The sequence below is a fragment of the Macrotis lagotis genome, chromosome 4 (genome assembly GCF_037893015.1).
Source record: "Macrotis lagotis isolate mMagLag1 chromosome 4, bilby.v1.9.chrom.fasta, whole genome shotgun sequence".
NCBI lineage: Eukaryota > Metazoa > Chordata > Mammalia > Peramelemorphia > Peramelidae > Macrotis > Macrotis lagotis.
The window spans coordinates 1,308,729-1,324,671 of record NC_133661.1 but is presented as its reverse complement, the minus strand read 5'-3'; the positions used below and the strand labels follow the sequence as shown (position 1 = coordinate 1,324,671).

General features: G+C 43.3%; 1 protein-coding gene across 1 annotated transcript in view; it reads right to left on the bottom strand.

The window, feature by feature from the left end:
- Nucleotides 1–15,943, bottom strand: part of CFAP46 (cilia and flagella associated protein 46) — a 128,937-nt gene that overhangs the window by 20,122 nt on the left and 92,872 nt on the right. The window contains 6 exon segments of the mRNA XM_074232114.1: nucleotides 3,398–3,571; nucleotides 4,502–4,629; nucleotides 5,797–5,918; nucleotides 7,698–7,813; nucleotides 8,734–8,810; nucleotides 13,346–13,443. Coding sequence (XP_074088215.1) covers nucleotides 3,398–3,571; nucleotides 4,502–4,629; nucleotides 5,797–5,918; nucleotides 7,698–7,813; nucleotides 8,734–8,810; nucleotides 13,346–13,443 — 715 coding nt within the window.

Genomic DNA, 15,943 nt, shown 5'->3' with positions numbered 1-15,943 from the left:
ACATCAGGAAGTGAACAATATGATGTTTAGACTGCTCAGATCCCCAGGTGGCTTCTGATCCCATTGCCTGCTTCCAGTGAGAAGGCAGTCCTATGACCTGAGTCACTTATGTGCAGGGCTGTGTCTATGGCAAACAGTGTATCTGCACCTCCTGCTTCATCACTTCCTGTCACCACAAGACTGAGGAAGGTAAAAATGATAAAATGGTATGGGTGATGTCTTTTGGTTCTTTCATAAATTGGATTTAAGTGAGGCAGAGCTGCATGAAGTCATTAGTCTTACTCTTGTTTCCAGACTCTTCACATTCTAGTGACAAGACAGAGTCTTGTAATGTCTCAAGATTCAGTGGATGATGTTGGGATCTTTGATGACTAATCCTTGCAAGCTCTAAGCACTCTACACTTCAGCTGGCTTTTTGACCATTGGAATAAATTGTTATTTTCTGCCCATTCTACCAGGGGAAGTCTTTATCTACTTGGAGTAGAAACCTTTAACTCTCTTATGGATTTGAGACTAGACAGTTAACTCCAAACTGGTTTAGATCACATGACAAAATGGTTTACTGAGGTGTAACCATTTTGCATGCTACAGATTCTTGGAGTCAGAGGTGAGAATTAGATGGCTAAGTTGGACACCAAAAGTGGAAAAGAGTTCACACTAGAGATACTGGTCTCTAAACACACTGTGCATCCTATGAAATAAATGCTCTAGATCACTATTAATTAGAGGAATGTAAATTAAAATAATTCCATGTTACCACTTCACCTTTATCAAATTGACAGAAAAGGAAAATGATAAATGTTGTAGAGGATTTGGAAAGATTAGGACATTAATGCACTGTTGATAGAGTTTAGGGCTTAGACCATATTTCAACCATTCTTGAGAGCAATTTGGATCTATGGCCAAAGGACAATCAAGTTGAGCAAACCCTTTGACCCAAAAATACCACTTCTAGGTCTGTATCCCAAAGAAATCATAAAAAACGGGAGAAGGGCCCACATGTACAAAAATATTTATAGCATCTCTTTTTGGTTTGACAAAGAACTAAATATTGAGAGAATGCCTACTGATTGGAGAATAGCTGAACAAATTGTGGTATATGAATATAATGGAATACTATTATGCTATAAGAAATGACAAGCAGGTGAATTTCAGAAAAATACTGGAAAACTCACATAAACTGATGCAAAGTGAACAGAACCAGAACATTGTACACAGTAACAGTTACATTGTGAGATGATCAACCATGAATATCAACTCTTCTCAGCAATATGATTATCTAAAATAAGTATCTTAGATAAGTCCAAAGGATTCATGATGGAAAATGCTATTAACTTCAGAGAACACTTATTTGCACATACATAATCTATATCAAATTGCTTATGCAATGGTTATGGGGGGAAAGGTAAAATTGTTTATGTAATGGTCAAGAGGTGGGAACAGGGAAAGGAAGGAGATAATTTAGAAATGAAATTTAACAAATGAATGTAAAAATTCTCTTTTCAGGAAATTTGTAATAAATCAATAAATTAAAATTTCTTTTACATGTAACTGGAGAAAATAGAATATTAAATTTAAAAAAAGATATTGGTCTATACCTAGATTCTGCCAGACTACTTTACATCTTTCCCAGCAATTATTACCAAATTCTTATCCCCAAAACTAGTGTTTATCAAACATAAGGTTACCATAATTATTTATCACTCTATTGTATGTCTACCCTGTTCTACTAATTTCAGAGTCAGTACTAGATAATTGTGATAATTACCACTTTATTATATTGTTTAAGATCTAGTACTGCTAGAACCTCTTTCCTCTCTATTTTTTCATTAATTCTTTTGACATTCTTGACCTTCTGGCCTTCCAAATAATTTTATTATTTTTTCCTAGCTCAAAATAAGTTTTTGGTAGTTTAATTGAAATGGCATCAAATATATAGATCAAATTAGGTGGGAATGTCATATTTTTTTTCTTATATTTGTTCTTCCTAAAAATAGATAACATTTCTCCAATTATTTAAATCTGAGTTTATTTGTATAAAAAGTATTTTATGATTATGCTCACAGGTTTGTTAGGACGGGCATACTTTTAGGAATTTTATATCGTCTTTGTTTATTTTAGACGAAACATCTCAATATCTTTTCTTGAAGGACTTTACTAGTGATGTAGATGTGCTGATGATTTATATGGATTTATTTAATATCCTTCTACTTTGCTAAAATTGTTGCTTCAATTAATTTTTCAGTTGAATTTCTAGGATTTTCCAAGTAAATCATATCATCTTCAGAAAGAGATACCTTTACTTCTTCATTGCCCATTCTAACAATTTGTAATGGGAATAAGTTAGAAGCTTTCTCAAGAAGATCAGAATGAAACAAAGATGACCATTTTTACCACTGTTATTTAATATTTTTTAAAAATTATATATCTAATTTATCTTCTCTGCTTTATTAATGGAAGCATTTAAAATATAAATTTTCTTAATACTTTTGCTGCATTCCATAAGTTTTGGTATGCTTTCTAATTATTATTATTATTATTATTATTATTATTATTATTATTATCATCATCATCCTTTCCTTTTTCCTTTCTTTTCCTTTCCTTTCCATTTTCTTTTTCATTTCTCCTTTCCTTTTTTACCTTTCCATTACTTTTTCCTTTCCTTTTTTCTTTTTATTTCTCCTCCTTTCCTTTTTTCTTTTCCTCTTTTTCCTTTCTTCATTCCTTTTCTTTTCCACTCCTTTTTCCTTTTCTTTTCCTCTTTCCATTCTTTTTTCCTTTCCTTTTTCCTTTCCCCTTCCCCTCTCCTTTCCCTTTCCCCTCCCTTGCCCTCCCCATTCCTTTTCCCTTTCATTTCCTTTTCCTTTTCCCCTCCTTCCTTTTCCCTTTCCCTTCTCTTTCCCCTTTCCTTCCATCATCTATCCATCCATTCATCCATCCATCCACATCTAGCCCTCTTGTCTCGCCACATTAAACTGTGAACTTCTTGATGCCAGGAGGGGCAGTTTTTTTTGTAATTTTTGTATCTTTAGTACCTGGCACCTCATGCCTGGTATATTTTTTGTTGTCCAGTCTCCTAACTGACAACGCCTCCTCTAGTCAAGATCACTAGCCTATGGGTTGCCAAATATTCCTTTTCCCTTTCTGAAAATATAGAAAACATTAAAGGTCAATAAGACCAACATCTGCCTTTTATCGGTGATGAAACTGAGACTTGATTGTACACGTAGGATGGTGAAGCTGGACATGGAAAGATTTCTGCCCTTTAGTTTCCACATGAAGAAAACAGAAGCTCAGAGAGGTGTGGTTGGCTTAAGGCTGAAGACCTTTTACCTTGCTTGATAGCTGCCCTCCCTTGAACACCAATGGGATGACTGGACCAAGGGCTTCTACTAACCTGGTTCATCTTTCTGTAGGTGATTGGCCAGCATCTGTAGAGAGAATTCTCTTGATACAGAGGTGATGTTCTCATTCTCAAAGCCCACGGCCAATTCCAAGGGCATCTCCATGAGCATCCGGTCCACGATGAGGATCAGATACTCAGCCATGTCCACTGGATGACTTGAGAATTCTGAGAAAACACCATCTCAGTTAGATCCTTGAGGAAGCTCACCTTTGAATCAGTGAAAGAATGAAACCAGAAGCAGGGAGAACATCAAATACCCTTCAGTTTGCAGCACAGACTGAGACACCAAAGCAGCAAGCCACTTAGGGAACTTCCTGAAACCCTTCTCTTCTTCCCTCTCTGCTGCTTTAGACTAGAAAAGCTAGGTGGTGACAGTGGATAGGAATTGCCATCTTGCTGAGTTCCAATCTATCCTCAGACTTTTACTAACTCTGTGACCTAGGGCAAGTTTCTTAACTCTGTTGGCCTTATTTTTATAAACCAAGCTAGAGAAGGAAATGGCTAATCAGTTCAGTAACTTGGCCAAAAAAACCCCAAATGGGGTCATGAGGTGATGACTGACAAATGACTAAATAACAGTCATAACAACAAAGAGCCACAGCAACAACCAATGCTTTGCGTGCATCCCTCAGATTCTCATCACTCTCCAGACCCAGATGGATTTTCTTCCTGAATTTCTATGGCTTTTCAAGATGCCTTGAACTGGGGGGGGGGGCATGGGGAACACCCAACTCTTCACCTCTGCTCCCTTCTTCCTACTGAAGGTCATTTACCCCCAGTTCTAGGCAGTCTCACCAGTCTCTAGTCCTCTTTCTCTAGAACCCTTCTTACAATCCACCCACTTTATACCAGACCCCTTGAATTGAAAGATAAATCTTGGTCAATCCTTTAGGGAGCCCTGACAGGGGAGGTTATCTGCACCAGGACAGAGGTGCCCTTTTCATTCTCAGAGGGCAGAAAGGAACCAGCAAGCAGCCAGAGAAAGAGACCACTGAGTCTCCCAGTGGTCTGGGAGAGAGGGTACACTGCTTGACCACCTGACCACACACAGGTGAAGAGTGTCCTCTCCCCCCATCCTCCCACTGCCAACCTTACCTGGTGTAATTATTAAGGGAGGCTTCTGGTCCTTGTCTTTCATTGAAGGAGACTTCTGTTCCTTTTCTTTCACTGAGGGAGGCTTCTGGTCCTTCTCTTTCATCTTTTTTCCTCCTTCTGCCTGGGATCTAGGATCCAAAGCACATTTTGATGACATGCTTTAGGCAAGGAAAACTTTCTTTGAAAATTCTCACTAAAGAACAAGCAACAGTTTAGTACCTGTCTGTTGAAGGATCATTGGTAATGGAAGACTTCACACCCTAGGCTCAGAATATGGGGGGGACTATACTGGAGGCCCATGTGGAAGAGGGGAGTATCTCTTTTTGCTTTATCAGATTGCATGGTTACAATTTTTGCTGCTTTGATTCATTTGATGAAGTATACATTTTTCTCCATCTTATTTTTATTTTGTGCACGTTTTTATTTTTAAATGCGTTTCTTGTAAGCAACAAATCGTAGGGTTTTTCTCCCCTTATCCAATGTGTTGTTCTCCTTTTTCATTTTATTGGATTATATGATCCATTCACATTTAAAATTGTGAGTTAGGTTTATAGCCTTCCATTTAATTAATTTTTTGAATACTTCCTAGCTGTCATTTCTTATGGAAAAATTGCAACCAATTACGAGTCTGTCCCACAATTTGTTAATTATCTTTTAAACACAGGACCAAAGCTTGAGTGCTCCAATGGACTTTAGGTATCTAGTTCAATCCCTTTATTTTATCAGAGACTCTGACTCAAGAGGTAGGGTTCTTTCCACTGTATTACCTTGTCTCTAGGGGAACCTTTTCTTGGGCAACACATGAATATTTAGTATTTATGGTATGTTGCATCTCTTTGGTTTCCTTGGGGTAGAGGCCTTGCAAAGGGGTCAAAAATTTTCCAAAATCCAAATTGTTTTTGAGCACAATGGGCCCAGTTCACCAACAATGGAAGATCATTGATTTTATTTGTTTGTTTGTTTATTTATGTATTTGTGACAATGAGGTTTAATGATTTGCCCAAGGTCACACAGGTAGGCAAGTATTAAGTGTTTGAGGCTAGATTTGAATGCAGGTCCTCCTGATTTCCAGGACCTGTGCTCTATCACTGGCCACCTAGCTGCCCATGACCATTGAATTTTGAGAGAAGTTTCACAAGCTTAGTAAACCAGACTTTGGGATACTACTCCCTAGGCTAAAGGTAACATGTCTCAGGCTTTTTGGTGGCATTGAGATAACCTCTGGAAGCTTCTGGCAAGTTCCTTTAAGGAAAAGTGTATTTGTTTGGTGAAGGCAAATGATTCCCATGTGGTACCTGGCATCCCAATGATGGATGGTTACAAATACTGGCTTCAGATAATCCTCCAAAGATTTTGAAATGTCATTGAATTTCTGGGATAGCTTTTCTTCTTCTGGAGTCACAGAATCAGGAAGATCCTGTTGGGTCCAAGGCAATGGTATTTTATTGGCATTTCCACAGTGATCTGATCAAATCCACATGGGCCCCAGAATGCTGGTGACTGCAGCACTCCCAGGAACCCCACTTTTGTCTGCCTTACCAGTCAGGACTCATACCCCTGCCATGAAGTTACCCAAAGTCTGAGTATTGTGACAGAGGTAGCCAGGGGAGGGGATGAGTCTGCCTTGGTTCCTTCCCTTACGCCTCTACGTCAGCCCCTGCCTTTTGGGACTGACTACAAGGTAACTAGGTCAGGAAACTTGCTGACTGGAGTACTTAGGGGCTCTGGTAGCATCCTGGGGCCCATTCTGGGAAAATCATCCCAGGTTATGGGGCCCTGCAGGGCCAGAGGGTTGCCGACCTAACCACCAAGTCTCAGGCATTCCCACTGTCTCCTAGGCTTCCAACCCGGGGGCACAGGAGAGGATGGCTGTCCGGGGCCCTACAATTGTAGGGATGACTTCACCTTCTCATGGACTATCTTAGAAATAAATGAGATGACCAAGAAGGTCTGGACTTGGAAAAATGAACTCCAGAGCAATAGAAACAGACTCTTGCCCTTGTCCAAGGGGGTGAGCTTATGCCCCTGTCCTTGGCTGAAGGGCCCTGGGGAACTCTAGCCATCCCCATCCCCATCCCAGCCCTAAGCAGGCTAACCCATGTCATCCATATGGTCCTGGGATAATGTAACCATGTCCCTGCTCTCCAGGTCCATTGCAGGCAGGCTCTGAATCAAGTGAGAGGCTGAATTCCTTGAGGTTGCCCTAGGGAACCTAAACATAGGGATGCCCCCTTCTCTGCAGGACCAGGGGCTCAACAGCCTGACCCAGGAGCCTTGGCAAGGCCTTTTGGGGAGTGGTCCTGGTGGTTGTGGGCAGGGCCAGGCTCAGGATCCCAGAAGAAGGAAGGCAGATAACTTCCTTGCCTTTTCCTCTGACCTGTTCTCCACCTTCACCCAACCCTTGGCCTTAGCTTGGGTCATCTTAGACCTCTTTCTGTTCTTCTTTACCCAGGAAGACCCTGCAGCCCAGGTCTTGCAGCTCTATGCTCACATCAGACCCAGGGGCCCAGGAGCAGAGGCAGACCTGATCCTCACTCACCTGGGTCTGCCACCTGTCACTGGCAGCCCCTGTTCTGCTGCCTTCTCTCTCTGGTTCTGTCAGTCCTGCTGAAGTGAGATTCTGCTAGTTGCACCTTTCTAGTCCCCCCCCCCCACCTTGGCCAGGCACCTCTCTGCCCTAATCTCTGCCTTTATGTCTGGCTCTTCCTCCATTCCATGTCTCCCTTCTTTCTTCCTTCTTTCCTTCCCAGCCCCTGAAGCAGTCATGCTGAGGATCCCCCCATTTCTCATCTGCATCTGCCCTCTCCGCCTTGGAACCATGAGATCCTGTTATTGGGCCATTCTCATTGTTGGGCTCCTCCTCTTCTTTCCCTCTCCCCCAGGTTTTGGCATTTGCTCTGGCCTCTTCAGAAAGCCATTGCCCATGTCTGGAGTGAACTTGGTCCTTTCTTTCCCAGACTCCTTCTACTTGCCCAAAGGTCCCTGTGGCTGGACCTGGACTCCAACCTGGCCTTCTGCTCCCTTGGCCAAGAAGTGAAGGTCTGAAGGCTATGACAGGAGAAGGAAGGGGAGCCAGAGCTGAAAAGGGCTGTCTGGGGAAGGCAGAGACAGCAGCTGAGCACTAGAAGTGGGGCAGAGGGAACCAAGAGGGGACCTTGAATCTCCTTGGGCTGGAGGAGGAAGAAAAGTGCTTTACCTCTGGTGTTTCATCAGACAGAAAGTGATTGAGGTCCTCTCTAAAGTGGGCAATGTTTTTCAGCATTTGGGAAATGGTGGTGGGGTCTTTGCGGACACGGTAGACCTTGCACTGGCCTGAAGAGAAGAAAACAAAGAAGGTATCCATCTCCCCCTCTCCCCCCAACAGCAAGTCCCCAAGGAGCAGCCCAGGGATGGGGACAGAGGCAGCAACCCTAAAGGCATGGCCAGTGCAGGTGGGTCCTAGGAAGGACTTTCCCAGAAGCTCTTCTTTCAATCATCCATCCCCTCCAGCCCAGAAATACCCAGGAACTGCAGAGGAAACTCTAGCCTAGGAGGATTTAAGAGAGGCTCATCACACATAGTAGTATCACAATCGTATTTGTGTATAAGTATGTGGGGATATGTACATGAGAGTGAATGAGATTGTGTATAAATGAACATTAGTGTGCATGGGGAGGAGTATGTGTGTGTTAATGTCTATTGTAAAAGTGTGAGTGTGAGGCTATGTGCATGTTATGTGTGTGTGTGTGTATGTGTGTGTGTGTGTGTGTGTGGGGATGAGAGTGGATGTGTGTAGGGTCTTCAACCTTCACTGCTCACCCTGCCACTTCCTGGACCAGAAATAAAAATGGCTCATTAAATAGAGACCTCCTACCCCAAAGGTAGGGATGCCTTGAGGCTATATACAGGTTTTGGGATGAGTTTGGACAAGTTCTGACACACCCTGTGGCAGTCCCTAGAATGTGGACTGATCTATCTAGGACCGCCCCCCCCCCCCCCCATGAGTGGAACCTTCTTTCAGGACAATTGGTTATGACAATGGGAGGGAAAAAGAGCATCCTCTGCAGAAGGGACAACACAGCCCATGCAGGCTGCCTGTTTGGGACCATGGGCCAGATGGTTGACTTTAGTGCTTCAAGTGGGGTTCCCTCCATAGACAAGTCAATTCCCAAACAGCATCTGCAGGCTGAAGGTTGAGAAGCCTCAGTGAACACTTTGGTCGCTCATTATAAGGAACTTGGTCACATACTCACCACCAACTTGTACGCTCTTCCCCTTGAGTCCAGGGCTAAGTTTTGGCTTCTCATATACCATGCCGTACAGGATCGACCTGTAGGAAACAAACAGACAACTTCCAGACCCTGCCACCATCTTGGAGGAGGAGAATGCAGACAGTCCCCAAAACTTCAACTCTAGGTTACTGTGAGTTTTGTATATGTTTGTGTGTGTATGTGTGTGTATGTATGTGTGCATGTGTATGTGTGTCCAAAAGCACTCAGCAGCCAAGGAGGGAGCCTGAGGTCACATGATCCATGAAAAACAAGTTAGTTTGACAGTCATGAGTCACTCAGAGCAAAATCCCTCTGAGCTGCTCCTCTAAAGCTTGCTTGTGGCTGTGCCCATGAGAGGAAGGCAACAACATTGGCAGGAGTCAATCTCAGGTCTTCCTCACTTCCAGGTCAATGTTCTAGGCACCATCCAAGCCAAGTTGCTTGGGAGCTCAGCCTGCTGGTCTTCCCAGATCGTGAAACCTTGGGCAATGGCCAAATATTTTTTATTGTTCTTCTTATACTGGGTCATGGCTCCTTTTGCTTGTCCAGACTCTTAATGGAAGGTGCCATGCCAATTCCCCCAGGCTGCCCTAGAGAGTGCTAGGAGGCAATCTCATGCACTCACACAGGTCCAAGGTCATGTCATTGGGCAGTGGTTACCAAGCCTCTACTGTGATGACTCTGTCTACCCCAAGATGAGGTGACATGATCCCACTCTCCATGGCTGCTCTGTGTTTTTCCCCTCCTCTCACTGAGGGACAGAGCTATCCACTGATACCAGTCCATGCTGGATCAGGAACCTCTACTGGTCCCTGGGATATTCTCTCCAGTGTCTCCTGCCCAGCACTGTCTGTAATGTGTGTAGACCTCTCTATCTGTATCCTTCTGCAGAGTTGAGTCAAAAAAATTACTGAGTGGGGGGGAAGAAGTCAAGATGGCAACAGAAGAAGAACCTTTCTTAGGTGCTCTCTTTCTATAATATTTCAAAGCTCATAAAGTAATGACTATCTAAATTTTTGAGAGACAGAACTCACAGAGGGATCCAGTAAAGGCAATTCTCCAGTTAAAGGTAACCTTGAAAACAGTGGAAAGGCTCCGCTCCATGGGGTTAGAGGGGTGGCCCACCAGAGCAAAGGAACTTCAGCCTCCCAGAGACAATTGCAAGGCACTGGGAGCTGGGCTTATGGCAGCAGGGGCAGTTTCCTGACCTACACTCCAGGGAGCACTGGGCACAATTTGGAAGATCAGCAGGGGGACCTCTACCAGAGGGTGCATGTGAAGCCCAGCCCTCAGGGCACTCAGTGAGCAGTATGGCTGAGGCAGCCCAGATCCAGGAAATGGAAGCAGGTGGAGCCCAGTAAGCAGGAGCCCCCAGGCAACTGAGCCTTTAGTACTCAGCATAACCAAGGTAGGGGAGTAGAGAGAGACATCTGAGATTTGTCCTCTGTACCTGGAACAGGACTCTGGGTCTCTTACCACATTCAGATCCTGATCACAGCCTAGGAACCTCCACAGAACAGCAGGCCCCCCCCCCCCACCTTATCCCCATGGCAGAGGGGTGCACGTGTGGTCATTCATAGACAAGGAGGGAAGACAGAGCTTCACACACTGAGATTCTTGGTGGGGGGGTCCCAAAAATACTCAAAAGCTCAGGAAGCACCCCAAAATCAGGTGCAGGCTGGGGAAATGAGTAAACAGAGAACAAAGAGGTACATCATTGAGAAATATATTGTCTATGACCCCAAGAAGGATCAAAATATTCAATCTGAACATGAGGAAGCACAAGCTCCTGCATCTAAAGACTGCAAGAAAAATGGAAATTGGGATCAGGCTATGACAGAGCTCAAAAAAGATTTTGAAAAGTAAGTGAGGGATACAGAAGAAAAATTGGGAAAAGAAATGAGAGAGATGCAGGAAAAACATGAAAAAGAAGTCAGCAACTTAGTCAAGGAGATCCAAAAAAAGGCTGAAGAAAATAACATGTTAAAAACCAATTTAGTTCAAATGGATAAAAAGTTAAAAAAAATTGAGGTGAAGAATGCTTTAAAAAAGCAGAATTGGTCGGATGGAAAAGGAGATAAGAAAGCTCTCTGAGACAAACAAATCCTTAAGATGCAGAATGGAGCTAAAGGAAGCTGCTGACTTTACGAAAAGTCAAGACACAATACTTCAAAACCAAAAGAATGAAAAATAGAAGAAAATGCGAAACATCTCATTGAAAAAACAACTGATATGGAAAACAGATTTAGGAAAGATAATTTAAAAATTATTGGAATACCTGAAAGTCATGATCAGGAAAAGAGCCTTGACATCATTTTCAAAGATTTACTACAGGAAAATTGCCCTAATATCCTAGAAGCAGAGGGCAAAATAGAAATTGAGCGAATCCACCGATCTCCCCAAGAAAGAGATCCAAAAAAAAAACCCCAACCCCCAGGAATATTATAGCCAAGTTCCAGAACTCCCAAGTCAAAGAGAAAATACTACAAACAGCCAGAAGGACATAATTCAAATATCATGGAGCTGCAGTCAGGATCACATAGGACTTAGCAGCAACTACATTAAAGGCTCATAGGGCTTGACATAATATTCTGGAAGGCAAAAGAGCTTGAGAAGCAATTACCCAGCAAAACTGAACAACCTCTTCCAGAGAAAAAGATGGACTTTCAGTGAACCAGGGGAATTTCAAATATTCCTATTAAAATGGCCAGAGCTGAACAGAAAGTTTGATCTTCAAATACAGGACTCAGGTGAAGCATAGAGAGTGGAGGAAAAGGGTAAAATATGAGGGACTTAATAATGATGAACTGTGTGTATTCTTGCATGGAAAAATGATACTGATAATACTCATAATAAACTTCTCATTTAATAGAGCAGGTAGAAGGAGCTTTTATAGTTGAAGCACAGGAGAGAGCTGAATTTGAAGATATAATGTGGTATAAAAATGGAATCAATGGCTAAAAAGGAAACATAATGGGAATAAGAGAAAGAAGAGGTGGAATAGGTTAAGATATTTCATATAATCAAATTTTTTTAATACAATGAGCTATTGCAATGATATGGAAGGGGGGAAGGCAGGGGGGAAGGCAAGGGGGAATGAGGGAACCTTTGCTTTCCTCAGAGTTGGTTAGGAGAGGAAGCAGTATATATACTCAATGGGGCATAAACATCTAGAGTAAGGAGAGAAGGGGGACATGGGGAAGGGGGGATATGAGTGATGGAGGAGAGGAGGGACCATGGGGGGAGAGTGGTCAGATATAACACATTTTCTTTTTTACTTCTTGCAAGGGGCCAGGATTGGATGGCCTGTCTGAGACCACAGGGCCGAGTGGTTGCTGGGCCTTAGGGGTGGTATGTGGGCTCAGGGCCTCTTGGCCCCAGGGCTGGTGATCAGTCTGCTGTGCCACTCAGCTACCCTACAGCACATTTAAGAAGAGGGACAGAGTGAAAGGAGAGAGAAAATATAGTATATGGTAGTGTGGAAATATGAATGGAGGGAGTTATGATCAGCAATGGCAACAGTGGATAAATATGGAAGTAACTTTTGTGATGGACTTATGCTAAAGAATGTGATCCACCCACAACAGAGCTGGTGGTGTTAGAACACAGACTGATGCATATTTATTATTATTATTATTATTATCATCATCATCATTATTTTTTTTGGGGGGGGAGGGCTTGCAGGGCAAATGAGGTTGGGTACTTTGTGGGCCACACAGCTGGGTGATTGTTGGGTGTCTGAGGCTGGGTTTGGCTCCGTGTGCTCCTGACTCCAGGGCCGGTGCTCTGTCCACTGCACCACCTAGCTGCCCCTACTACTACTACTATCATCATTATTATTATTCTTTTATTTTTGGGGGGTGTTGCAGGGCAATGGGGTTGGGGTGACTTGCCCGTGGTCACACAGCTGGGTGATTGTTGGGTGTCTGGGACCAGATTTGAGCTCTGGTGTTCCTGACTTCAGGGCTGGTGCTTCGTCCACTGCACCACCTAGCTGCCATCATTATTATTATTATTATTATTATTATTAATTTTTTCCTCTCTCCTTTACTTTATTACTCATGAAGGTCTATATTTTTTGGGGGGAGGGGGTATTATGTTTACTCTTAAGAATATTTTAATAATGTATAAAAAAACAACATTTGTACAAAAATAAAATAAATATAATTTAAAAAATGAAAAATGACTTACTCACTGAGGTTTTTACTTAGATTTTCTGACCAGGATGTGGTGTGTTTTCCAGATCAATTTAAAAAGCATTTGAAAATCAGCTCTCCTCTGTCCCCCTCTTGTGATCTTGGTTCCTTTCCCTGTCCCATATCCACCTGTGTGGCCTTAACACTTGAAGCTTCTTTGGGGCCTTTCTGCTCAACAGTCACCCATAGGTCTTCCATTCATTTTTCCCAGAACATTTCTCTCTGGGTGGCCCTGTACTGACTATGAGCCCCCCCCCCCCCCCCCCCCCCGCCCCATGGAAGAGGGCCCACGAGGCCCATGGTCCATGTGAAAATAGTGTTGAAGTATGTATAAAAAGATTTGATGGTTGATGCATCAGGTATAGGATGCAGCAGAGGCCAAGGTCCAAGAGTCCTACCTGTCCTCAGAGTGCTGGAGAATAATGAGCTGATAGTTTGAAGGGAGGTTATTCAGGATGTTAAAATGCTGCTCAGTGACGCAGAGGTTCTGCCATGCCTGTGCAGGAAGAAACAGGCAACTGGTTCTCATCATTTGTCAGTCCCCTCTCCTCCCTCTTCCATAGCAAATGCTCAGGACCCCATGCCCACCTTCCTCTTCCTCCTCCCAGCACTTGTGGGCAGCTAGGTGGTATAGTGAATAGTCTTATCTTTCTCCTCTTCCCCCCTCCCAGTCACCCCACCCTCCATCTTCCTCCTTTTTGTCCTCCTCCTATCTACACCACTCCATCTTCCTCCTTCATCTTCTCTTCTAATCTACCCCACCCTCCCACTTTTTGTTTTGTCTTGGTTTGTGCAGGCAATGGGATTAAGTGTCTTGCCCAAGGTCACATTGCTAGTTAAGTATCAAGTATCAGAATTCAGATTTGAAATCATCAATCCTTTCAAACTAAACAAGTGACCCTTGACCTGGCTCCTCCTTCCCCCATCACCAGCGCTCTTTTCCCGAGCTCTCAAGAAAACTCCTCAGAAAAAGAAGAGCAGAACAAGCCAATAGGTGTCCAAGGTGCTTTATAACAGGTGCTCTTATGATCTCCAATTGATAGATAAGGGGACTGAGGCAGACTAAGGTGAAGTAACTTGCCTAGGATTACACAGAGATTGTTGATGTTCAGTTATGGCTCATTCTCTGTGACCCCATTTGGTGTTTTCTTGGCAGAGATATCAGGGTGGTTTTCTATTTTCTCTCCAGGACATCTTTTTAATGAGGAAACTGAAGTAAACAGGGTGAAGTAACTTTCTCAAGGTCACACAGTTAGGAAGTGTTTAAGGCTGGATGGATTTGAACTCTCCTTGACATATGATCTTGTGCTACTAACAACCTGCTAAGGTGCATTTTAAATCTGTGGTCAACCATTACCCCTTGATCTGGGTCACATGATCACAATCCTTCCCATTTCTTTAAATAAACTTTTTCTATCATTTATGTCATTACTAATGACATCCTTTTCATTTCTTTCCTCATTCTCCTCCTTGGTGAGGTGATATTTGGAAAGAAGATTTGGGACAGTAGAATCCTTGTGAAGTGCTGAGCACAGTGTCTGGCAAGCACATGGTAGGCACTTAATATATGCTCTTTCCTTTAAGCCCTTCCCCCTGCAGGAAGCTTTCTGCTCAATGGTTCATGTTGTGATCTCTGTTCTCCTACTCTGCTCTGATGTTTTCTCCTTGGGTTCTTTCCAAAGCTGGTCTTCCCTGGGAGCTCCTGGGTTGGGGGGAGATGGAGTTCACTTTGGGCTGAACACATTATATAATGTATATGTGTGTATGTAGATATTTGACTCCTGGTCCATAGAGTCTGGCAAGCAGTAAGTTCCTGGTTGGCTGGTTCTTGTTCTTTGTTATCAAAGAAGACCAAAATGTGATGTCTGAGACAAAGTGACATCACTATGTCCTATTGTGGCTGATCAGCCCAATATGAACTCGGAATGCTCTACCATAGATCAGGCACAGTCCACGTAAACACATGATGGGTACTATAAACTTAAGTATGTCATGTTTCCTTTGAACTACTTCACTTCTGCCCTTCTCATGGAACATAGCACCCTCACTGATGAAGGTCCACCATGCTGGGTGGTCTTGTGCTGTAAATCAATTCTAAAGACCTTCAGGGGTCTTGGCATAGCTTCTGATGCCCTCATCAGTACTTGCCCTGTGGGAGTCCTCCATAGATGAGTCCTTTTGGCAAGCATCCATCTGGCATTCTAATAATGTGTCTAGGCCATGTAGTTGCTCTCTCTGTAGGAATGCTATGCAGTTTAGTTCAAGAAAGGCCCTCAGTGTCTGGTATCTTCTCCTGCCAGGTGATCTTCAGAATCTTCCTAAGAATTTAAATGGAAGAGTTTCAGTTTCCTGGCATGGCACTGGTGGACTGTTCAGGTTTCCCAGGCATAGAGCAATGAAGTCAGCACAACAGCTCTGTAGACTTTCAGTTTGGTAGTCAGTCTAATATCTCTTCTCTCCCATACTTTTTTTGGAGCCTGCAAAATACCAAGCTAGCTCTGGCAATGTAAACGTCAACTTCATGGTCAATGTGTACCACCCTGGAAAGGACACTGCCGAGGCAAGTGAATTTGTCCACATTGCTCAAAACTTCTCCATTTGCTGTAATCAGTGGTTCCACATATGGGTGGTGTGGTGCTGGCTGACAGCACCTGGGTTTTTTTGGTGTTGTTACAGCAAAGTTAGCACAAGCAGCAGAGCTTAATTGATCTATGCTTTGTTGCATCTCAGCTTCAGAAGCTGCATTGAGCAGACCATGATCTGCAAAAAGAGGACCATGCACCAACACTCCTTTGGTCTTGACTTGTAGTGGTAGCTGACCTTGATGCCACACTCATCCTCAGTGAAGGTATTCGATTCTACTGAAAACATCATGCTAAAAAAGCCTGGGAGCAAGTACATGGTCTTTCACTCTATCAGTGATGGAAGTCTGATCTATTATCCAGAACCTGGGCAAGCATTGGCAATACTGATGGGCCTCTCCAGACAACCAAATT